This window comes from Oncorhynchus gorbuscha, linkage group LG12, assembly GCF_021184085.1.
Source record: "Oncorhynchus gorbuscha isolate QuinsamMale2020 ecotype Even-year linkage group LG12, OgorEven_v1.0, whole genome shotgun sequence".
Taxonomy (NCBI): Eukaryota; Metazoa; Chordata; class Actinopteri; order Salmoniformes; family Salmonidae; genus Oncorhynchus; species Oncorhynchus gorbuscha.
In genome coordinates, this window is record NC_060184.1 from 45,804,542 (window position 1) to 45,830,344 (window position 25,803).

Genomic DNA, 25,803 nt, shown 5'->3' on the forward strand with positions numbered 1-25,803 from the left:
AAATATAGGCAGTGGTAAATAGCCATAAGCAACAGGCGAATGCAACGTTCCAGTGAAAACCATTTCATGAGCGTCTGCTAAATGGCATATACATATATACATAGCTCAACAGATGCTCTGTTTAAATTAGTTTTTTTCTCACACATCAAACTGTGATGAGTAAAAATACAGTATAAATACAGTAGATACTATCATCAGTAGAAACACAGTATTACACCCTACAGCCTTATCACTTCCCAAAAGTCTGCTTAAAGAGAAACCAATCTAACTCCATGCTCAGTACCAAGCCAACAACACAACTAATGATTATCGAGTAACCATACTGCACCTACTCTTATGTGAAGACACGTTGCTACATGCACACACTGCTGGAACATGCATTTGGCCGACTGAGCCGCCTCACCTTGTGGGGCCGGGCCATTTGGCCGAAGTAGTCCAGTATGACCATGTCGTCTGGCCGGGAGGCAGAATGATAAGTTACAGAACCACTGGTGGTAACGACTGGAAGGAGCGAGAGGGTGGAGGTGATGTGGGCTTAATACACTGAAGACTAACACAGACCCGTGCACAGAGCAGGGGACCCTTACATCCCCCCCCCCCCCCCACACACACACACACACACTTTAGCCTGAGATGAACCTGTTGTTTACCTGGCTGCTGGGGACCTATGCGTGTGTGTTAATAGAACATGGCTCCCTCTCTCAGGGAGAACCCGGTGTCTCCTTACCTGAGCTCTTCTCTGCCCCTTTCTATTGGGTGTGTGAAAGGAAAGAACTCATTCATTTTTAATTGTGGCCTGCCCACTCTCCCATCCACAAAATATACTGTAGCGGATTTTCCAGTTGATGTTCCAATTTTAGTTTTATTTATTTAAATATGGACCAAGAAGCAATTAACCATATTTACATTCAAACCATCCTTGCCAAAAACATCAGCAAATCCATGAAAATCATCTGATGAAAATAAAACTCCATCATATGGGAACAAGGGATGTGACAATGTGTCCCAACATCAGCAAAAGGAGTGGATACTACAGGTTGTATTTTCCGTCGCTCACCTCATGTGGGGTCCGGTCCTTTTTTTGGCTGCGTGTGCAGGGCTCCTTGTGGTCCTTGCCGACATGCACCACTTGGCCTTTGGTGCTCTTTCTGACCAGGTGTCTCCGTACCCCAGGGACATCCTCAAAACGATGGCCTAAGGAGAGAGAGGAGAGGTGAGTTAAAAATCATAGCCAGAGATACAGAATGAGCAATAGTGAGAGGGTGTGGTGGTGATTGTGATCCCAAACACTAATAACAGTGGTCAACATTACATTATCAAGTATTACAACATTGTAGTGTTGCAGCTTTTTCCCAAGACAGTGGTCTGCCCAACACTGAGCTCTTAGCTCTGCAATGACCTCCACCATCCCGCTACTAGATCACATCTCAGAGACCCACAGTCACAGAACAGGCCATTGCTTTTATTCACCTGGAAATGCTGTGGGGTTGGGTTTAGGCTTTAATATTTTCGCGATATTTTATAAAATGTTCCACCCCAATATTTTTTTTCTTCTTTTTCTCCCATGTAACCCGGTATTTCCCGCCAAAACCACAAGTGTCATTCTAAACCATACACAACATATAAATGTCTGGATTTGATTAGTGTTTTGAGAGGCATGAAAATTCAAGCCTGATGCTGCTGGAGACCTACATTAAATAAATGTTATGAGCCCAATCCCCAAAAGGCCAAATTATTGTGCTGTTATCCAATACATAGGCTACCGTACATTACGCATGACAGAAAAACACAAAAGCCCATAGATTTATGCGGTCTTGGGTAAATAAATTAAACAACCTCCACTAATCTTTGAGTGTGTACTGTAAACATGTACTGCATTATAATGTATCATATGAACTGGAATTGCTGGGTTAGATTTTTTTTCTTCCTGACTACCTCATCTCTGTACCCCACACATACAATCATCTTCAAGGTCCCTCAGGTCGAGCAGTGAATTTCAAACAGAGTCAACCACAAAGACCAGGGAGCTTTCCCAATGCCTCGCAAAAGGAGGGCACCTATTGGTACAGTGCCTTCAGAAAGTATACATACCTCTTGACTGAAAAACCCAGTCCTTAACGATTACAAGCACACCCATAACATGATGCAGCCACCACTACGCTTTAAAAAAATATATGGAGAGCGGTACTCAGTAATGTGTTGTTCTGGATTTGCTCCAAACATAAGACTCAGGACAAAAAGTTTGTTTTATACACAAACAAAAGTGTAAGTAATAACTTCACAATGCTCAAAAGGCATATTCAAAGTCTAGTAAAACAGCAAAACAATCTCCAAATACGTGCACTTCTTCGCGAGACATTGGAGAACCTCCCTGGACTTTGTGGTTGAATCTGTGTTTGAATTTCACTGCTCGAATTCTGTGTGTGTTGTACAGTGGAGTAACACAAACATCTATTTAATTCATTTTCAATTCCACCACAATGTGGAATAAGTCCAGGGTTATGATATTACTTCGCAAAGGCACAGAATATACAGTTGCGGCCAAATATTTTGGCACACTTACACTTTTCCTAAAATGCATAATTTTTTGGGTGACTGGACCAAATTCACTTAGAAATGTGTAATAGATCTGTCATTCTCATTGAAAGAAAGTCTATGAAGCGGTAGGATCTGTTGTATGTGCGCAATTTCTATGCTTCCTGTTTTTTTTATTTTCAGTTTTGCACAACAGCTTCAAACAGTAGAAAAAACAATATTTTGATTTATGGAAAATATATTTCACAGCTGTTTAGATGGTATAACGATTCTATACTTGCTTGCTTTGTCACAAATTAAGCAAACTAATAGAATTTTAGCAACCAGGAAATGGTGAAGCAATTTCTGCATAGTCCATCTTTAAAGAATTCCCTATTTCGTAAAAAAAAAAAAAAAAAGAAGTGTTCTCCATACCGTGCTATTGGATTGTCATCAACGCAGAAATACTATTTATTTTTTATTTTTGTAAACTTAAGTTTACGATATTATTTTGAAAATAAAGACACGGTTACACAGCCTTTGGCCAAGTTAACTGCAGACAAACACTTCTTGGAGCCATCAATGAGCTTGCTGCAACATTCTACTGGCAATTTGGCTCACTTTTCAGGAGCAAACTGCTCTAATACTTTAATGTTTGCCCTCCAACTGCTGTTTTCATCTCTTGCCATAGGTTATAAATGTGATTCAGATCTGGACTCTTCGGTGGCAACTCCAGAACAGTCCAGTGTTTCTTCTTGAACAATTTCAGGGTGCTTTGATGTGTGTTTGGGGTTGTCCTGATGGATGATCCACAACCTTCATTAGACAAACAGTTGTTGGACTGATGCACTCCAAAAACACAGAAACCTTCTATATTTTATCCAACTCATTTGTTGGCTGTTATATTGGCCAAAGGCGGTGTAACCAAGTACCTGCTCCGGTGTGCTAATAATTTTGTCCATGCCGGTTGTCTTTATTTGCTAAATAAAATTGTTAACTTAAGTTCACAAAAATAAAATGGGTTTTGCAATGGTCAAAACCCAATAAGGTGTGAATTTCAACTTATTTGTATTTTTTTATTTCACCTTTATTTAACCAGGAAGGCCAGTTGAAAACATGTTCTCATTTACAACTGTGACCTAACCAAGATAAAGCAAAGCAGTGCGACAAAAACAACAGAGTTGCAAGTCAACAAACGTACAGTCAATAACTGTAAAGAACAGAAATAATAGAAGAATCTATGTACAGTGTGTGCAAATGTAGAAGAGTAGGGAGCTAGGCAATAAATAGGCCCTAGAGGCAAAAATAATTACAATTTAGCATGAATTGGAGTGATAGATGTGCAGATGATGTGCAAGTAGAGATTCTGGGGTGTAAAAGAGCAAGAGGGTAAGTAATTATATGGGGATGAGGTAGTCAGGTGTGCGATTTACAGATTGGCTGTGTACAGGTACAGGGTAAGCTGCTCTGACAGCTGATGCTTAAAGTTAGAGAGGGAGATATAAGACTCTAGCTTCAGAGATTTATGCAATTCATTCCAGTCATTGGCAGCAGAGCTTTAAGGAAAGGCGGCCAAAGGAAGTGTTGGCTTTGGGGATGACCAGTGCAATATTCCTGCTGGAGCGATATTCGAGTGATAGGCTGTCTTAAAACTCTGCAGTAGCAATTTTTAAATAGGATCTTAATAAAAAAAATAAGGTGACCCCCGAAAGCCAGACGGAGATGTGTAAATTACATGCATATTCAGATAGTAGTCCTAATATTACTGTAGCATAGGCTATGCTACAGCAAATGTACCGGTCACAAGAAAAAAAAGTTACCTGCTGATGAGATGATACATGCATTGTGAACTGCACTCCATATGAGATGCGCTGTCTGTCCCCACCCTGAGTGTTGATGATTGATCATACAGATAGCAGAGCAGAGGAATCCGTAAAGACAGATTTGGACATTGCATATAATTTAACAGTTCTATTTCACTTCAAGCTGTTCATATAAATAATTGATTTTAATTAACCGGTTTCTCAGTTATTTACCCCTGGAAACGGGAGTGGGTTTGGGCCAGAAACCTCAGTAACCTGGTTCCCGCTATTAAACCCTAGTTGGGTTACCAGGCTGGCCACAAACCAAGGACAGTTTAGATAATAAGGCTGGATGAAAGTGATACATCTCCGAGGGAATACGGCAACGGGTGTGGATGATCCTCTCACAGGTAGGAACCAACCTTACCTTTGTCAGTGGGCTCCTTCCCCGTTTGAGAAACACCCTGGTCGTTGAGCACCTTCATCAATTCATCACCTAAAACTGAGGGTGTATAAAAATGACAGCATTTCTCCTGAAGAACAAGTTGTCCTGTATGTCCTTCGAAAACTCTGCGAGTGAAACTGGAGAGGAACGAAGTATCATCTTCTGTCATTTGAGCCTCTTGTTCATTATCTGGGTTTCACTGTAAGGTGTCGCTGTACCTTGTCAGACCTTGGGGCTATGTCTACTGGAACCGTTCGTCCGCCTTAGAGGCTTCATAATGTGCCGGACTCCGTGGTTGTCTGGGAAGTCCTGGAGTGGGACTTGGCCCAGGCAAGGCTGGCACTCTTGAAGGAGAGGCGCTTGGTGGTGGGCATAGTGCTGGCATGGGAATAAGGAACCGTGACCTCTCCAATCTCAAGCACAAGTCTTTGCGTGTCCAGGAATGGAGTTAGGGGAAAAAAGCATTCCTTGACCCCCACCTGACCTGGTTAGGGTAGAAAGTGTCCAAGCGCATTAACTAGCAGAGGTGCTAACAGGAGGGTTGAACAAAAGAGGAATGAGACAGTCATCTAATAATTCCGATCGTTGAGCAGCGGCCAGCCGCAGAGGCACTTTCCCAGGCTGCTTTGCAGTGCTGGGAAGCAGATAAAAGAGGATCCACCCGAGGAGACTCCTGATGCGGTCAGGGACCCTGACAAAGGCCACACCCTCTATGTCACGTAGCCCAATGTTGGCACTGGACCCACATCAAATCATCTCCATGCAATTCAGCTTCTCTCATGTTTTTCCCCCCAGACGACTTAGCGCTTCCACATTGTTTTATTGGCACTTATGACTCAGGGGTTGTGAACCAGAGGGGCAGCTTTCTCAATTAGCCACCGGGTTGACTCGGGCCTGGTTCCAGGGGCCTCAGCTTAGAGCGGGAACAGGCTAATTTAATTAGAGGACGTCGCTCCTATTTTGTCAGTGTCCGCCACACTCTCTGATAAGCTGCCGCTGTCCGCTGAGGGGTCGACCCCCTGACGTAAATCACCCCGGTTGCCACTGGAGCTAGGGACGTCACAGGACATTAATGTACCCCAGTGTGTTCCCTTCTTTCTCTCTGTTTAGGGCATTCTGACCTTCAGTGGAGCCATAGACTCTTCTCTTCACACAAGCACACACACAAACAGGCGCAAATACACAAAGAGCAAGATATTAAGCACTTGAAGAAGTAAAATGTAAAAATACATGTTTAAAAGTTAATCTGGCAGAGTAGTCTGAGTGAACACGAAGGTGAGGGAGAGTTTAGATTCTTAGGTCAGGGAGAGGTTAGTTCAGAGTACCGGGGTTCTAAATAAATCTCCCAAATGACAAAACAGCCCTTAAAAATGTACAAGTACAAGAACTTTAAATATAACATGCTGTCTAAATAAAGAGAGAACCCGCATGTCGTCTTGGCTCTGAATTAAATTATACAAACAACCGCGGAATTACAGTAAGCACTAAAACATTGCTTCAGTGAGAACAAAAGCTGAACATGAAGTGACCGAGGTTGGCAATATTCCTCAAGACTCACTTTTGATCCCATCCAGGTCGGCGGAGGCCAGTGTCTGCGCCTCGCTCTCGTCCGTGGGGATGCGCTCGTACTTAGCCTGCTCGGCGCCAGTCATGTTGCCGGTGCACCGGCGCTCCTGCAGGTCGTAGCTGCGGCTGGCCACGCGGATAAGAGGGGTGGGGTCGGATGGGTCACTGCTGGACGAGGCCGGACAGGGCTTTCTGGGAGAGGGAGAGAAAGAAAACAGAGTTAACATTAAGGTGAACAAAATATTAGACACAACATAACTTTTACATCTATGAGACTGGGCCAGTAAATGACAAAAATGCACATTTTCTAAGATGTTTGTCGGTCTCCCTCTACACTCCTTGGAACAAGCACATCAAACATACAGAAAAGCTCAATTCACAGGAGAAGAAAAAATATTTAATCAAATGACACCCAAGTCTGAATGTCGCTATCGATAAACTAAAAGATTGAAAACTCCCACTAAGAATTCATCAGTCCAAGCGGATCCTTCCGAAACCTGAAAAACACTCAAGGTCTCCAAAAAGCTGTTAGTTTCAGAAAACAACTATATTCCAAAGATCCCTCTGCAGTCAGTATATTTCACTTGGGTGACACCTCTACCTTCCAATGTGTAGTGTGCAGTTTTAGAAGTAGTAGGAGGAAGTCCACAGAGTGATATTACAGCAGACTTGAGGAAGGAGATGAAAGGAGAACCCACAAAGCTATATCCCAGACAAAGCACTAATGTGTCCTGAGACTAAATGCCATAGGTGGAGGGTCGAGAGGAGAGGTGTGTTAGTAGGAAGGGTCGGAATTCTCTATGGAAACAGTCAGACAGGTGAAATATGGCTCTTTGTTCTTGCTGGTGGAATCAGGCCCTTTTAGATCAGAACCCTGCAGGCTGCCTGGATGCCTGGGACATGGTAACGTAAAGTGGGCGACACACACACAAATCTCTCTCATCCAATCAGCGAAGGAGAATGCCTCAAAGCGATCAGTATCAGGCTACGTGCTATAAAACAGTCCTTGCGGTGTTGTGCCGCAAAGGAGGATGAGACACTTCAACTGCCAAAGATTCTCACCCGATCACATCATTATGGTAATAATGGAATGAAAATGGGGGTGCATTTAGAGAGGTGTACTCACGCCGTGGAGGTGGCATCTTCAGGGACAGTGCTCACGGCAGACTGGGGAACAACCTCCAGCCCTCGGGCAGTGCAGGGTATGTCTGTGGTAGGTGTGGCCAGGTGATCTTCATCTGACAGAAAAAACTATGAAGGAGAGAGGGGGCACACATGAGACCTTGGTTCGACTCAATCTTCTCAACTCCGGTAGTGTCTGAGTGGAGTAATATAGAGTGTGCAAAGCTGTCATCAAGGCAAAGGGTGGCTATATGAAGAATCTCAAATATAAATTATATTTTGATTTGTTTAACACTTTTTTTGGTTACTAAACTCAGCAAAAAAAGTAGTGTCCTCTCACTGTCAACTGTGTTTATTTTCAGAAAAAAATTGTAAATATTTGTATGGACATAACAAGATTCAATAACTGGGACAAACTGAACAAGTTCCAAAGACACTTGACTAACAAATGGAATAATGTGTCCCTGAACAAAGGGGGGGGGGGGGGGGGGGTCATAATCAAAAGTAACAGCCAGCATCTTATCTTGTGTGACCACCGGGCTGCATTAACTACTGCAGTGCAGCTCCTCCTCAAGGACTGCACCATATTTGCTGTGAGATGTTACCCCACTCTTCCACCAAGGCACCTGCAAGTTCCCGGACATTTCTGGGGGGGAATGGCCGTAGCCCTCACCCGGTCGATTCAACAGGTCTCAGACGTGCTCAATGGGATTGAGATCCGGGCTCTTCAGCTGGCCATGGTAAAACACTGACATTCCTGTCTTGCAGGAAATCATGCACAGAAACAGTAGTATGGCTGGTGGCATTGTCATGCTGGAGGGTCATGTCAGGATGAGCCTGCAGGAAGGGTACCACATGAGGATGTCTTCCCTGTAACGCACAGCATTGAGATTGCCTGCATTGACAACAAGCTAAGTCTGATGATGCTGTGACACACCGCCCCAGACCATAATGGACCCTCCACCACCTCCAAATCGATCCTGCTCCAGAGTACAGGCCTCAGTGTAATGCTCATTAATTAAACAATAAACGCAAATCCTACCATCACCCTTGGTGAGACAAAACCACGACTTGTCAGTGAAGAGCACTTTTTGCCAGTCCTGTCTGGTCCAGCGACGGTGGGTTTGTGCCCATAGGCGACGTTGTTTCTGGTGATGTCTGGTGAGGACCTGCCTTACAACAGGCCTGCAAGCCCTTAGTCTAGCCTCTCTAAGCCTATTGCGGACAGTCGGAGCTCTGATGAAGGGATTGTGCGCTCCTGGTGTAACTCAGGCTGTTGTTGCCATCCTGTAACTGTCCTGCAGGTGTGATGTTCGGATGTACCGATCCTGTGCAGGTGTTGTTTCACATTGTTGGTCAATAAAGGACGATCAGCTGTCCGTCCTGTCTCCCTGTAGCACTGTCTTCGGCATCTCACAGTACGGACATTGCTATTTATTACCCTGGTCACATCTGTAGTCCTCATGCCTCCTTGCAGCATGCCTAAGGCACGTTCACAAAGATGAGCAGGGACCCTGGGCATCTTTCTTTTGGTGTTTTTCAGAGTCAGTAAGAAAGGCCTCTTTAGTGTCCTACGTTTTCATAACAGTGACCTGAATTGCCTACCGTCTGTAAGCGGTTTGTCTTAACGACCGTTCCACAGGTGCATGTTCATTAATTGTGCATGGTTCATTGAACAAGCATGGGAAACAGTATTTAAACCCTTTGATCTGAGAAGTTATTTGAATTTTTACTAATTATCTTTGAAAGACAGGGTCCTGAAAAAGAGACGTTTACATGATCCCATGTGTTATTTTATAGTTTTGATGTCTTCACTATTATTCTCCAATGTAGAAAATAGTAACACCGGAGTAGGTGTTCTTAAAAACGTTTGACTTGTAGTGTATAGAAGGCTCTTTCTAGAGCTCCGACCTGAAGATCACCGACATCATGATTCAACCTTGTTTAAAAAAAAATAGTTTCCAGTTGTCTTGAAAGCACCATAAATCCAGATAAGACTTTGATGACAATTTGCCCACAAGGAGCGCCACGCCATTTTCCAGTTAAAGTGAGCATAGCACAACAACGTGAGTCCAGACATGTCTTATATGCTGCAGCATAAATGATGTAATATGTAATATGCCAGGGAGATATGTATACTGTAGCTAAGAAAGTAATACTGAGTCTATGTAGTGTAGTAAGCTGTTAGTAGCCCATGTGCCTCACCCTAATCATTTGGTCCCTTTCCCCCTCATAACTTAGCGGTGCACGTGAAGCCGATAACGTGTTTTAGAGAAACGTCATTGAATATTTTAAGGGTGTTCATTGTCTGCTTGTATGCCCCCTTTAGATATCCTATGGTTCTGACGGTTTACAGGGGGAATACTGTAAGAACGGCCAATGTTGCGAATTCTGTCACTGTACATTTAAAAAAGGCTGAACAAATAGTTATATTGAGTACATCAGTCTTAGCTCGCTCATTAATGTCGTCATCTAAATTACGGCTTGCCTGTTAAGCGCTCATCGTTCCCTTCTGCCATAATTTGTACATCTCAGTTGTCAGTAGAAACCACATTTGTTTAAGCAAGTAGCCATATCAGCTATGTTTTATAAAAAGGAAGTAAATGAGGCTGAAGGAACTGTTTCGCTGCCAGACAAGGCTCCGCTAATAGCCAGGTGTAGCGTTGGTAAGTATTCACTCCATGGTGCTGAAAAGAAAGCTGCTTTTGGGACAGCTTTATGTAGGCCCTAACAGTTTGTGGGCATTGTTTAGTATTGTGTAGTGGCTTTACTAGCATGCATAAAGAAATCAACATTTAGAGTTTGCCCCACCATGACTTACGTGTTAAAATTGACACTGCCTACAATACAATCCTCAAATGTGAATTGCCATTACATCTGGAGAGAAACATAACTGGGGCATGTAGTCCAATGTGCTACAAATTTGCATGTTGGGAATGTTGTGGTAATATTAGGTCAAAGTTATCTAAATGTTCTTAAAATAAGATCTCCAAAAGTAAAATGTTTATTGCATGAACTTCAACAGAATATTTTGTTAAACCTAAAACAAATATGCTATGAACGTCATAAAAACTGACTCATTACATTCTTACAACATTAAGGGAATGTCCTGTGCAACCCAACTTAAACATTGTATGAATGTAATCGCAACTGAGCATATTTTGTTTTTTGGGATCCTCTCTTCTAATGTACCCTCCCTCTTTCCACAACCGACACTGAACAAAAATATAGACAACATGTAAAGTGTTAGTCCCATGTTTCATGAGCAGAAATAAAAGATCCCAGAAATGTTCCATATACACAAATTTGTTTCCATCTGTTAGTGAGCCTTTGTCAAGATAATCCATGCACCAGACAGGCGTGGCATATCTCACTCACCAGACATGTCACCCATTGAGCATGTGGGACGCTCTAGATCACCAGTTACCGCCAATATCCAGCAACTTCGCACAGCCATTGAAGAGGAGTGGGACAAGGTTCCACAAGCCACAATCAACATGCTGATCAACTATGTGAAGGAGATGTGGTGAGCTGCATGAGTCAAATAGTGTTCACACCCGATACAGACTGGTTTTCTGATCCATGGCCGTACTTTTTTATTAAAAGGTATCAGATGCATATTTGTATTCCCAGTCGTGAAATCCACAGCTTAGGGCCTAATGAATTGATTTCAATTTCCTTATATGAACTATAACTCAGTAAAGTCTTTGAAATTGTTGAATGTTGCGTTTATGTGCACCATGATACAAACAGTAGCCGAATGTCAACAACTGGACAGTTTTAGTGTTGTTTTGGGAACCTATATGTTGTCATATCACCCACAATGTTCCCACAACCTAAATAAATGTTTTAGGAAATTTTATAACATAACACATGTGTTCTGGGCCTGTTCTTGCAACAGGCAAATGGTTTGCAACCTAATATAAACATTGAAATAATCAGCACAACTGTGTTTCGGGAACATACTGTATCTCTTGTCATGTCTACACAATGTTCCCACAATCAAATTAAACATTCTGGGACCCTTTAAAGAACAGACCAAATGTGTTCTGTGAACATTCTCACAACATCATGTGAATGTTTTTTGCACCCTAAAATTAACATTGTAGAATCAACTGGAGTTTTTGTGCTTTGGGAACATGTGTTTTGTGATGTCTCCACAATGTTCTCACCAGACTGCTCCCACTACCTTATGAAACATTACGGGAACCTTTAAAGAGAATATGAAATGTGTTCTGAGCATGTTCTTGCAACATCAGGCAAATGTTTTATACAAACATTCTAGAATCAACACCACTGGACAGTTTTAGTGTTAAAATAACATTTTCCATGACCTGTAGAATGTTATGAAAACTTTGACAGAACCCGTTTTGATTTGCATAGGTGTCACCAATTACCTGTACATCTTCTTTGACGGTGTCACAATATGTCTCAGAGAGATGGGTGTGGCTCTCTCCACCCTCTTCCTCATTATCTTCCTCATCCTCTCCTTCCTCAATAGTGGTGCTGCTGGTGGGGCCTGAATTGTCCTTGCGGTCGCTTTCCTTTTTCTTCTTGCCGCTCTTCTTCCTCCTCCCTTCGAAGTGCAGCTTGGACAGGGGATGGTGCATGTGGTGTGAGGAGTGACGGTGGTCTGCAGGAAGATTCAGTGGTTATAAAGAGTGTGGTTTATGGAGTTAAAATCATTTTCTGTGGTTTTCAGAGGGACTAATTTAAATCAACTGTTTTAAATCTACGATTCACAAAAATTATGGTATCCCCGTCACAATTTCTGCAGAAGTGCACTATATGACCATAAGTATGTGGACACTGCTCGTTGAACATCTCATTCCAAAATCAATGGCATTAATATTGAGTTGGTCCACCCTTTGCTGCTATAAAGCCTCCACTCTTCTTGGAAGGCTTTCCACTAGATGTTGGAACATTGCTGCGGGGACTTATTTCCTTTCAGCCACAAGAGCATTAGTGAAGTCAGACACTGATGTTGGGTGATTAGGCTTAGTTCGCAGTCTGCGTTCCAATTAATCCCAAAGGTGTTCGATGGGGTTGAGGTCAGGGCTCTGTGCCGGTCAGTCAAGTTCTTCCACACCAATCTTGACTAAGAATTTCTGTATGGACCTCGCTTTGTGCATGCTGAAACAGGAAAGGGCCTTCCCCAACCTGTTGCCACAAAGTTGGAAGCACAGAATCATCTAGAATGTCATTGTATGCTGTAGCGTTAAGATTTGCCTTCACTGGAAATAAGGGGCCTAGACCAAACCATTAAAAAACAGCCCTCTTCCAACCAACTTTACAGTTGGCACTATGCATTGGGGCAGGCAGAGTTCTCCTGGCATTCACCAAACCCAGATTCATCCGTCAAACAGCCAGATGGTGAAACAGGATTCATCACTCCAGAGAATGCGTTTCCACTGCTCCAGATTCCAATGGCGGTGAGCTTTACACCACTCTAGCCAATGCTTGGCATTGCGCCTGGTGATCTTTGGCTTATGTGCAGCTGCTCTGCCATGGAAACCCAGTTCATGAAGATCCCGACGAACAGTTCTTGTGCTGAAGTTGCTTCCACAGGCAACTCGGTAGTGAATGTTGCAACCAAGGACAGATAATTTTTACGCGCTGTGTTCTTCAGCACCTGGCGGTCCCGTTCTGTGAGCTTGTGTGGCTTACCAGTTCGCGGCTGAACCGTTGTTGCTCCTAGATGTTTGCACTTAACAATAACAGCACTTATAGTTGACCAGGGCAACACTAGCAGGGCAGAAATTTGACAAAATGACTTGATGGAAAGGTGGCATCTTATGACGGTGCCACGTTGAAAGACACGGAGCTCTTCATTAAGGCCATTTTACTGCCAATGTTTGTATATGAAGATTGCATGGCTGTATGCTCAATTTTATACACCTGTCAGCAACGAGTGAGGCTGAAATAGCGCAATCCACTAATTTGAAGAGGTGTCCATGTACTTTTGTATATAAAGTGAAAATGAACCACCTAAGAATGTGAATGTCCTGTGTGTACAAGTGTGTGCTTGTTTACACTCAAAGTCCTCCTCGCTGTAGGTGCGGTGCTGCTCGTCAGGGATCCTGGGGGCAGGGCTGATGATCTGCTGAAACCTCTGGACTCCCAGGGCTTTGTTCAGGTCCCCTTCATCCTCCTCATCCGCCCGCTGCGCCCCTTGCTGGGTTGAGGCTGGCGGCGCCTCCGGCTGAGCGAGGAAGAAAGGGAGGAGAGGGTCAGATTAGTCATGGGAGACATAGGGAATAACATACTGGCTCCATCTCGATTCGATTTCTGTGATTTTTTGCATCCCATCTCCTAGTATCTTTTCAATTGGAGAAGGTCAAAGGTTCCTCCCATCTTCTCCAATGGATTTTGAAAAGGTGAAAAGAGACAAATGAGAGGAATCAAGGAAAACATTTAATTGAGAAAGAGCCATGATATTATAGGTCCCATTCAGAAACAACACCTAGCCACTTCTGGAAGGTTTGGATAGAGGTAACCAGCATGGCAAAAATTCCATCTAGTCTACCCTGTTAAGTTAAAGCTACTACTAAATTGCTAATACATATCACATTCTTTCAGATCAACATGAAGTGCAAAGGTTTTTTATGGACAGGAGAATTATCCATTTTTAGCCTACCATGTTATTCAGGTTTGCTATATGAGGTTGTTTGCTGACACCATTCATGCTTATGTCAAATCCATGTAACCTCACACCCAACTGACACTAGAGGGAGTTCTAGTCATTCCAAATTGGTTAAAATCCACAAAAAATACATGATTGTGGTCTTCTTGGGTTCCAAACAGTACAGTAGCTTTAAACTCAACATAGTAATTACCCTACAAGCTCTGTCCAATGACTTGGACAGGTTGGGGTCTATGGATGGTCGAGAGTAGTTAGTGGTATGATGGACAACCCGGGGAGTTAAGTCAGTACTTCCCAGCCCTCTCCTATGAGACCACCAGATGTTTCACACATTTGTTCTAGCCCTGCACCGACACACCGGTTTCGATTAGTTAACTAATAATCAAGCCCTTGACTAATTGAATAATGTGTGCCAGTTCTGGGCAACAACAGATATGTAAAAATTCTGGTAGTCTCCGAGGAGAAGGCTGGGAAACCCTGAGGTACTGTAAGTGATCTCTTTTTCCCAGCAGCAGGGTGATAAGGACGGGTTGCAGTGGAGCAGGTGAACTCAATCCCAACAAAAGAGGGGGATCCTCTCCTCTCTCCAGCTTTAAGGCAAAGCAGATGTTGCCGTGGATACAGTAGAGATCGTGCAGCTCCTGACAGAGCGGAGTACGCTCCCTCCTGTGACACTGGACAAACAGTCGCGGCCCCATGCCTCATTTGACGCCCCTTCAAACCCTTTCTCAGGCCATTTAACACGTCATCGGTAGATCAAATTCTCTCCGGCACTCGAGGGGGACAGAAGAAATTCCACCTCATGCTCCTCATGCTCCCTGTCGGGCTATATGACTGGAGTCTGGAAAATGGGGTTTTGCCTACACATCCATCCAAGACCAAAAGACACCTAGAAAAATATCACTCCATGGAGTGATAATGGCCATTTTCTACCTTTCATTAAAAAATGGTTAGCAATGGGGCTGCTGCATGTGTTAAATATAGGAATGAAAGATATTCAATTTACAGCACTGGCTACTTTTTCACAGCACTGGCTACTATACTATGGAGTTACTGTGTGAACTACCTACAGTAGTAAATGCACACATACCACAAACGGGTGAAAAAAACACACACTCTTTGACAAGTCTCTGACCGTGTCTGTGATAGAGTGTGAGGGGCCCCTTCACAAACATTCAATGTTGACCCAAGGTGACACTCCTCAACTATCAGAAGGTCCATTCAGACCCTTCCACAAGAAATTGCTCAGGTAGGCTGCATGGGCCTCACCCTTACCTTAGTCACCTCTGTCAAACACAGATCACCAGAGTCCTATTGTTCTTTAATGGAGTTCAAGTGCCGGTTTGAGAGCTGTTTTCTGTCAGTCTCCAGTTTTTGGACCTGTAAGATACAAATCTAAAATCTTGCAGTTTTTTCCAGTCTGTAGTCCTATCGAATGCATTCAATACCTGAATGCCAGTTGATGGGCAGTTCATCCAAGAATAAACAAAGTGCTGCCGATCTCATCCACGTGTTAAAATAAAGCATCCTCATTCAGTTATATTTTACCCCCTTTTTCTCCCCAATTTCGTGGTATCCAATTGTTAGTAGTTAGGGTCTTGTCTCATCGCTACAACTCCTGTACGGGCTCGGGAGAGAAGAAGGTCGAGAATCATGCGTCCTCCGAAACACAACCCAACCAAGCCGCACTGCTTCTTAACACAGCGCGCATCCAACCCGGAAGCCAGCCGCACCAATGTGTCGGAGGAAACACTAGCGACCTGGTCAGAGTGCACTGCACCCGGCCCGCCACAGGCGGAGCTAGTGCGCGATGAGACAAGGATATCCCTACCGGCCAAACCCTTCCTAACCCGGACGACGCTATGCCAATTGTGTGTCGCCCCATGGACCTCCCGGTCGCGGCCGGCCGCGACAGAGCCGGGGCTCGAACCCTGAGTCTCTGGTGGCACTGCGATGCACCCGGGAGGCCCATCATTCAGTGATATTTTTAACAATCAAGTTCACCTGAAAAACAGATCCCCCATGCACTAGGAACTCCAGGAGAAGTGAAGACAGATTTCACCCATTGCTGTCTCACATCACTTCACAGTCAATCTCTAAAGCTGTAGAGGATGTGTGAGGGATTGCCAGAAGGGTGACACTATTTTCCACAACCAAAAATCAACAAACCCTGGACGGTCGGGCTAAACCACTGCAACACTGAGGAAAGGTGAGCCCAGCCAAGGAAAACCGAAATAAATAAAATCGTAACAAAAAACTCCTATGACAGCAAAAAAAAAAAAAAAACCCAGCAATAGAAAGACTAAAACAAAATTATCTCTTTCATCAGTTATTTGAGGGACTTACCTCACTCATGGTGCAATAGGAAGACTTGAGGTATGATTAGAGTCAGGAGTGGTGTTTCGCTCTGAATCCCAACACCTCCATAAAACACATGTATGAGCAGAGAGCAGTCTCCCCGTGCCCACCTTGGCCGCGTGATGACCTAATCGTACGTACCCATATCTCCTATGATTGTGGCATAGTAGAATAAACAAGACTCTGCGGTCATTCTCTCTGAGGACAAACCAAATGCACTTAAAGGGCAAGCAGTGTTTGAATGGCACTCAAACAATACCTCACCATCTCCCTCATTTTAACTTAGGTATAAACTATATGACCAAAAGTATGTGGACACCTGCTCATCGAACATCTCATTCCAAAATCATGGGCATTAATACAGAGTTGGTCCCCCCTTTGCTGCTATACCAGCCTCCACTCTTCTGGGAAGTCTTTCCACTAGATGTTGGAACATTGCTGCGGTTACTTGCTTCCTCTGCGCAGGCCAGTCAAGTTCTTCCACACCGATCGACAAACCATTTCTAAATGGACCTTGATTTGTGCACGGGCATTGTCGTGTGGGAAACAAAATCGTCTAGAACGTCATTGTATGTTGTAGCATTAAGTTTCCTTCACTGGAAATAAGGGGCCTAGCCCAAACCATGAAAAATGCCCCAGACCATTATTCCTCCTCCACCAAACTTTACAGTTGGCACTATGCATTGGGGTGTTCTCCTGGCATCTGCAAAACCCAGATTTGTCCGTCTGACTTCGATGGTGAAGCTGATTCATCACTCCAGAGGAAACGCTTCCACTGCTCCAGTCCAATGGCGGCGAGCTTTACACCAGCCGACGCTTGGCATTGTGCATGGTTATTTTAGAATTGTGTGTGGCTGCTCGACCATGGAAAACCATTTCATGAAGCTCCGAAAAAGTTATGGTGCTGACGTTGCTTCCAGAGGCAGTTTGGGACTCAGTAGCGAGTTTTGCAACCGAGGACAGAAAGTTTTTACGCTCTACATGCTTCAGCACTCTGCGGTCCCATTCGGTGAGCTTGTGGCCTACCACTTCATGGCAGAGACGTTGTTGCTCCTAGACGTTTCCACTTCACAGTAACAGCACTTATAGTTGACCAGGGCAACACTAGTAGGGCAGAAATTTGACAAACTGACTTTTTGCCACGTTGAAAGTCACTGAGCTCTTCAGTAAGGCCTTCGACTGCCAATGTTTGTCTATGGCGATTGTATGGCTGTATGCACAAATCTACACACCGGTCAGCAACAGGTGTGGCTGAAATAGCCTAATCCACTCATTTGAATGGGTGTCCACATACTTTTGGTGATGTACTGTGTGTGTGTAAATATTGACCAATGTGCTTTAGAGCCTAAATCTCTGTCAGAGAGGCATTGGAGTGGGCGGGGGTTGCTAGGGCACGACAGTATGTGAACATCTAGAACATTGTAAATAAAACACAACCGCAAGAGAAAGACAATTACAGAGAAGCAAGGAAACCATGTACATATAGGAGAGAAATGTTTGAACTTTTTTTTTACACAAACTTCCTCTCAGCCTAGTACTGTAGAAGGAGAGGGCATATGCATTGAACATGTACCACATAGGCAATTGAATAAGCAATGTTTTTCCCCCACATGATTTACAGTCACATATTTACATGAAGCAACTACATTTGTCCACAAATAGATCAGATAGAACACCTGAATGTCCTGAACTGGTGGCTTCCTGTAGGAGTTGTGGTACAACTAATAACTCATTACTCAGTGCTAATGTTTTGGGGTTAAACATTGGACATGTTCGGATCACATGGATTGTTAGAGGACAACACCACACAATGGCTCTGTGACATTGGAAGACTTAAAAGCGTCAAATTAAAGTGCATTGGCATGTGCATCTGCATTAAGCAAGGACCGCATCTCATGAGACATCGCATTTGAAGGTACTGAGTGCTCAGATAGGAGGAAAACTATTTTCCCGAGGAAAACAATCCTAATGTTGGAAACAAGCAGCGTTATGTTGTCACCCAGAATCACACATTTCTTTTCCAAGCTATAGCACACAATATTTGATAAACATTCGTTTTTTTTTAAAGATCAAAAAGTTTAGTCTGTTTTGCGTTTTCCTTTTTGCCATGTTTAATCAGATATTGTAGTATCGCGATACTGTTATCGTGACAATCCTACGATCGTAAGAGTGACCTCCACAAGTAAGGAACAAAGAGAGGTTGGTGATACTGTAGATACCATGTACACTCACAGGACTGTGGTTCTCATAGCGTTATTATGGCTGTACTGGAGGTTTGTCATAAAAATGTCATCAAAATAAACATTGAACCACACACACACACACACACACACACACACACACACACACACACACACACACACACACACACACACACACACACACACACACACACACACACACACACACACACACACACACACACACACACACACACACACACACACACACACACGTAGAGAAATCAAATCTGCCATGGTGGAAAATGTAAAAGATATATAGAGGGAGTGTTCTAATATCTAATTATGTGGTTACACCTTTACATTGCAGAAAACCGGGCCCTTGCAGAAAACCAGGTATGGGTCCTTAAATCCTCAAAATGTTATACATCTGCACCATTGACTTGCTGCATCACTGCTTGTTGGTATGGCAACAGCACAGCCCTCAATCGCATGGCGCTACAGGGGGTGGTGTGGACAGCCCAGTACTTCCCTGGGGCCTAGCGCCCTGCCATCCAGGACCTCTATAATAAGAAGGTGTGAAAGCCCAGAAAAATCACTCCAGCCACTAGGGTTGCACATTTTGGGGAATATTCAGAGGTGGAAACCTTCCTTGGGAATTAACGGGAATATATGAGAGTTAACAGAAATATATGGGAATTAATATTAATACCATTTAAATGTTTTTTGCATTGGATATATTTACCATATCATATGGGAGACAGAAACACAAACCTTTTACCTTATCATAAGTAGACATAATTGCAAATGATTAAATCCTTCCAATATACATTTAAAAAAACAATTTAGTTACGAATTGAATTTTAAAGGAGTTGACTCTTCACATGGGATGATTTCACTGTACAACAAAAGGGAATATTGAATGATCACCAATGATCCATCGAATCTCCCCCTAAAAGTTTTCAACATACATACATAGTTGTCTTCCTCTCAGGCTTCCATGTCTTCTCCCTGGACCTCCTCAATGTCCACCTCTTGAACATCAGACTGTGGCCTCATCTTCACTGTCACGTTCCAACTTTGCTGAGGATGGCTCGTTGTCAGGCTCAAAAAGCATAAAATTGGCCTGGATGGCCACCAAATTTTCAACCCTTGTATTGGTCAGCCTGTTGCGTGTGTGTTCCCAAACAAGGACCAGTTGCGCTCTGAGGCGGCTGATGTTTGTGGGATTTGGAGGATGATAGGCTCTTTCCCTTGTTGCCTCTCAGATACACAAAGTCCCTTCCACGGGGTGGCTGATGAGATATGTTGAAACACCTGCCACATTGCATCTCCATCCCAAAGACATTGCTTGGAAGTGTACTTCGCCAGACTGCCAAGAACCTTGCCCTCATCCAGGCAAAGGTGGCGAGACACAGTAGTGATTACACCATTGACCCTGTTGATCTCTGCACCAGACAGGATGCTCTTGCCAGCATACTTGGGGTCCAACATGTTCGCTGCGGTGTGTATGGGCTTCCGGCAGAAGTCTTCACTACAGTTTCCTCTGCTTGGAGCAACAGTGAAGTGGGCAGGGCAGCACAGATTTCTGAACATCAGACAGGATGTCATTGTCTCCCTCAATCCGTGCAATGGCTACTGCTATAGGTTTCAGGAGTTTTAGGCGGCTTACCACTCTTTCCCAAAATACATCATCCAGGAGGATCCTCTTGATGGGGCTCTCCATATCGGCAGACTGTGATATGGCCATTTCTTGGAGACCCCTGCCCCTCCAGGAGACTGTCAAACATGATGACAACATCACCCCGACAGGTGTTGCTAGGCAGCTTCAATGTGATGCTCTTATTCTTCTCACTTTCCTGCTATAACTTGATGACCCTTCACATAGCTAACCCTTTCCTTCAGCCTCTTGTAGAGTGTATCCATTGTTTTCAGTGCCATGATGTCCTTGAGGAGCAGATTCAATGCATGAGCAGCACAGCCAATGGGTGTGATGTGAGGGTAGGACTCCTCCACTTTAGACCAAGCAGCCTTCATGTTCGCAGTATTGCCTGTCACCAGTGCAAAAAAACCTTCTGTGGTCCAAGGTCATTGATAACTGCCTTCAGCGAATCTGCAATGTAGAGACATATGTGTCTGTTGTCCCTTGTGTCTGTGCTCTTGTAGAATACTGGTTGAGGGGTGGAGATGTAGTTAATTATTCCTTGCCCACGAACATTCGACCACCCATCAGAGATGACTGCAATACAGTCTGCTTTCTCTATAATTTGCTTGACCTTCACTTGAACTCTGTTGATCTCTGCATCCAGCAAATGAGTAGATAAAGCATGCCTGGTTAGAGGGGTGTATGATAGGCAAAGAACATCCAGAAATCTCTTCCAATACACATTGCCTGTGAGCGTCAGAGGTTAACCAGTTGCATACACAGCTCGAGCAAGACATTCATCAGCATTTCTCTGACTGCGTTCCTCCATTGAGTCAAAACAACTGCCGAATCCAGGAGAACCATGAGGTGCAATCGATAAGGTGTCTCATTTTCATCTTGAATAGAAGTAGAGGGACTTTTGTCCTTTTGTTGCTTGTTGTGAGAGCTGAGGGAACATTATGCACTTGCCCAGATGATTCTGCATCTTTGTTGCATTCCTTACAGTATTTGCAAATGTACACAGCTTTAACTTCTACATTAGCTGCAGTGAAATGTCTCGAAACATCTGATAGTACCTGTGGCATTTTCCTGTAAAGATTAGAATGTTTAAAAAAATAACATTTAAAAGAAAAAAAATACAATTCCATGTACAGATAAATAGTTAAGCAGTTAAAATGAAACATGTATGGAAACAAGTGAATTAACACTCCTCAGTTAGCAGGGTCAGGCAAGCTAAAACCCACATGTAGCAAAAACTAACTAGCAGAAATTGTTAACAAGTTAGAAAGGATTTAAAAACATTTTGCTGTAGGCTACTATTTATTAGTTAACAAAAAATAATGTTGTATAAAATATATTCACCCCACCCAGTATTGCAATCAAAACTTACCAGAAAGCATGTAGACCTTGGCTCAGACAGTGTAGTAGTTAGTGTGGGCTCTATAGCATCTCACTAGTGTGCAAGATCTTGAGAATCAGCTGTACATGTGATGGAAGAGTATACTGCATGTGATGGAAGAATGCACTGTGCATGCAAAGGGTTGCAATTCCATTGAATTGGGGATAGTTTAACCAAAATATGCCACACGACCTAGAATTGCCATATGTGTAACCCACATAAAAAGTTCACTGTTATAAGCTAACATTTTTGATGAATTTAAGCAAAATTCCCAGGGTTAACTTCGCATGGAAAATGTCGACCCTTTTCAACCCTGCCAGCCACCCAAGCCATAGACTGTTCGCTCTGCTTCCGCACTGCAAGTCTTACACAAAGTCTGACACCGACAGGCTCATTAACAGCTTCTATCCCCAAGCCATAAGACTGCTAAATAGCTAACACAACGACTACACGGACTATCTGAGTTGACCCTTGTATGTTATTTTTGCACTTTGTATGCACACTTACAGGAATGTCCAAACTCACGCACACAGACACTCCAACACACACAGCTGCTACTCTGTTTATCATATATCCTGATGCCTAGCGACCGCACCCCTATACATAGAGGTAGCTATCACTCCAGGATCCCTGCACATTGGAAAAATTGTATTGAAACTGACCCTGTATATACAGACTGTAGCTTCTCACTTTTATTTCTCGTGGGTTTTGTTCTAGATTATCTTATTTATAGTGATAAATCGATATTGCATTGCATACATCGATAACTGCATTGTTGGGAGCTTGCAAGAAAGGTATTTGAAGGTGCTTGTGCACATGCCAGAAAAATGTCAAAATCAATCATTCAAAAAGTAAAGATAAATTTTACCAGAGAAAAATAAATAAATGTCTAACGCAGATTTGCGGGACACTCTTATGGGGGTACACACAAATGAAATCACCATGAGTAAGTAACTGAAATAAACTCCATTTCGTCTATGAAAACATTTGTCATGAAAATGGATGCTATGCAGTATGTATCAGAAAAGAGGTAATTAACACTAAATAAATTCAGAGACATGTTTGGTGTGCAGCATAATGCCACAGGTTGGGAACCACTGCAGTTAACCAAAATAATACAAATAGTTTAGGCAAGCTGAAATATTAATCTCAGTAATGCAATATACCATCTACAGTCTGTTAAATGTACACAGGTTTGTTACATGCAAAGTGTGTAGGCTAAATCAGTACTCAGCTGGCCACTTACACATAGGCTACATAGAGGATCATAGGAGCCGAGAGGTGGCTCAAATCCCACACAGCCAGAAACACTCAGGCCTGTTGAGTAATTTCATTCCTGTAGCAACAGGCCTGAGGAGGATATCTAGGGAAGCTATGGAAGAGTAATGCCTTGAGTGTAAATATACAGTCTGTAGTTTACATACACCTTAGCCAAATACATTTAAATTCAGTTTCACAATTCCTAACATTTAATCCTAGTAAAAATGACCTGTTTTAGGTCAGTTAGGATCACCACATTATTTTAAGAATGTGAAATGTCAGAATAATAGTAGAGAGAATCATTTATTTCAGCTTTTATTTATTTCATCACATTCCTAGGGGGTCAGAAGTTTACATACATTCAATTAGTATTTGATAGCATTGCCTTTAAATTGTTAAACTTGGGTCAAACATTTTGGGTAGCCTTCCACAGGCTTCCCACAATAAGTTGGGTGAATTTTGGCCCATTCCTCCAGACAAAGCTGCGGTAACTGAGTCAGGTTTGTAGGCCTCCTTGCTCGCACGCTTTTTCAGTTGTGCCCACAAATATTTTATAGGATTGAGGTCAGGGCTTTGTGATGGCCACTCCAATACCTGGACTTTGTCCTTAAGCTATTTTGCCACAACTTTGGAAGTATGCTTGGGGTCATTGTCCATTTGGAAGACTCATTTGCAACCAAGCTTTAACTTCCTGACTGATGTCTTGAGATGTTGCTTCAATATATCCACATCAATTTGCTTCCTCATTTGCTTCCTCTCCCTTTTCCCTCCAAACATAACAATGGTCATTATGGCCAAACTATTTCTGTTTCATCAGACCAGAGGACCATTTCTCCAAAATGTACAATCTTTGTCCCCATGTGCAGTTGCAAACTGTAGTCTGGCTTTTTATGGTGGTTTTGGAGCAGTGGCTTCTTCCTTGCTGAGTGGCTTTTCAGGTCGATATAGGACTCGTTTTACTGTGGATATGGATGCTTTTGAACCCGTTTCCTCCAGCATCTTTACAAGGTCCTTTGTTGTTGTTCTGGGATTGATTTGCAATTTTCACACCAAAGTACGTTCATCTCTAGGAGACAGTACGCATCTCCTTCCTGAGCTGTATGACGGCTGCCTGGTCCCATGGTGTTTATACTTATGTACTATTGTTGTACAGAATGTGGTACCTTCAGGTGTTTGGAAATCGCTCCCACGAGTTTTAATGACTCCAAATTAATTGTATGTAAACCTCCGACTTGAACTGTATATGACCACTCTTCTCAGTGGTATGACCAGGTAAACAGGCCAACACGAATTCCACAGTTGCTTTTCCTTCACCTATTGGGCTTTGAAGTGGCTGATTAAACCCAACTATCCTAACACTATTGGACAAGTCTAACAAATAAGCTTAACTACAGACAAGGACAATACTGAGGTTACCCTACATACATCACATGTTATTGAGGGGTAGCCCACCAATGCTGAAGCTTCCCTTCCCACAGGTATAATGTGACAGTGATGACGTAATATTGTGATATCCCTTGCATGAGCTTGCTGATTATAGCCATAAGAGAGAGATAAGGCTGTGAGTGACATTGGATGAGTCATACATTGACATGAAGAGGAGGAAGGGGGTTGGGGTGCGGGGACTCTTAATTCTAATCCTTTTATGAGGGACAAAAACAAAAAGGAGGCTGATGATGTCATGCCAGACACCTTTCTTGAAATTTGGAGCCTCTCCACAGTCACTTCTGCGGAAGTGTGACTCACCACATGATGGTGGCATCAATCCTCTTACACCATGTCTGTGTCCCAAATAGCACCCTATTCCCTACATAGTATTGCACTATATAGGGAAGAGGGTGCAATTTGGGGACGATTCACATGCCACTTCTAGCTGTCCAACATTGTTCACACAGAGTTAATGGTTTCCGATCTGCTGGCAGCCGAAGGGTAGCTATCAGTTACAGTGCCTTCAGAAATAATTCATACCCCTTAACTTATTCCACATTTGTGACCCGTTTCAAGAAACTGGGCGTTTGTCACGGGTCACTACTTTTTGGCAGAAATGCCTCTGGAACATGTGAACTTTCATGTGGCTTAATAACAAACTTGTATGCCATCTGTAAATACGGAATACAATTGTTAAATTACAAGACTAGTTGGTTTAGCCACAGATAGATACAGCAACCTTCCTGCTAGCCATGACTGGCTGAGGTGGGCTAGACATGGAGAGTTGAGTTCGGATTGGTCTGCCACATAGCACGCTTCTGTCTATTCGAGCTGCTTAGTATGTGTAGGTAATCCTGTCTAATGCAGCTTTATATATATATATATATATATATATACATACACACACACACACACACACACACAGAAAAAGCTTGTGCGAGCAAGGATATTTTATATATATATATATATATAAAATATCCTTGTATATACGTATGTATATACTTATTTTCCACCATCATTTGCAAATAAATTCATTAAAAATCCTACAATGTGATTTTCTGGATTTTTTTTCTCATTTTGTCTGTCATAGTTGAAGTGTACCTATGATGAAAAGTACAGGCCTCTCATCTTTTTAAGTGGGAGAACTTGCACAATTGTTGGCTGACCAAATACTTTTTTGCCCCACTGTATATTTATATGAGATTCTTCAAAGTAGCCACCCTTTGCTTTGATGACATCTGTGCACACTTGGCATTCTCCGGGTTGGAGCGAGAGGTCGCATCCGCATTTCGCTCCGCAGGTAGTATAACTTTTTCATTACATTTCATTATAGTACAACGGTGTGATTTGTCTAATCTTAGCAATTTCTTCTTAGCTAGCTACATAGCCGTCTTTGTATCAAAGATAATTGCGTAATTATCGTATTTCGTCGTCCTAACGT

General features: G+C 43.1%; 1 protein-coding gene across 4 annotated transcripts in view; it reads right to left on the minus strand.

The window, feature by feature from the left end:
• Positions 1-25,803, minus strand: part of LOC123991061 (anion exchange protein 2-like) — a 124,456-nt gene that overhangs the window by 21,285 nt on the left and 77,368 nt on the right. For 3 of the 4 annotated variants that reach the window (XM_046292223.1, XM_046292224.1, XM_046292225.1), the window contains 5 exons: positions 13,483-13,651; positions 11,847-12,082; positions 7,454-7,578; positions 6,320-6,519; positions 1,058-1,194 (listed from right to left, as the gene is read on the minus strand). In XM_046292223.1, coding sequence (XP_046148179.1) covers positions 1,058-1,194; positions 6,320-6,519; positions 7,454-7,578; positions 11,847-12,082; positions 13,483-13,651 — 867 coding nt within the window. The other variant, XM_046292226.1, reaches the window with a different exon arrangement.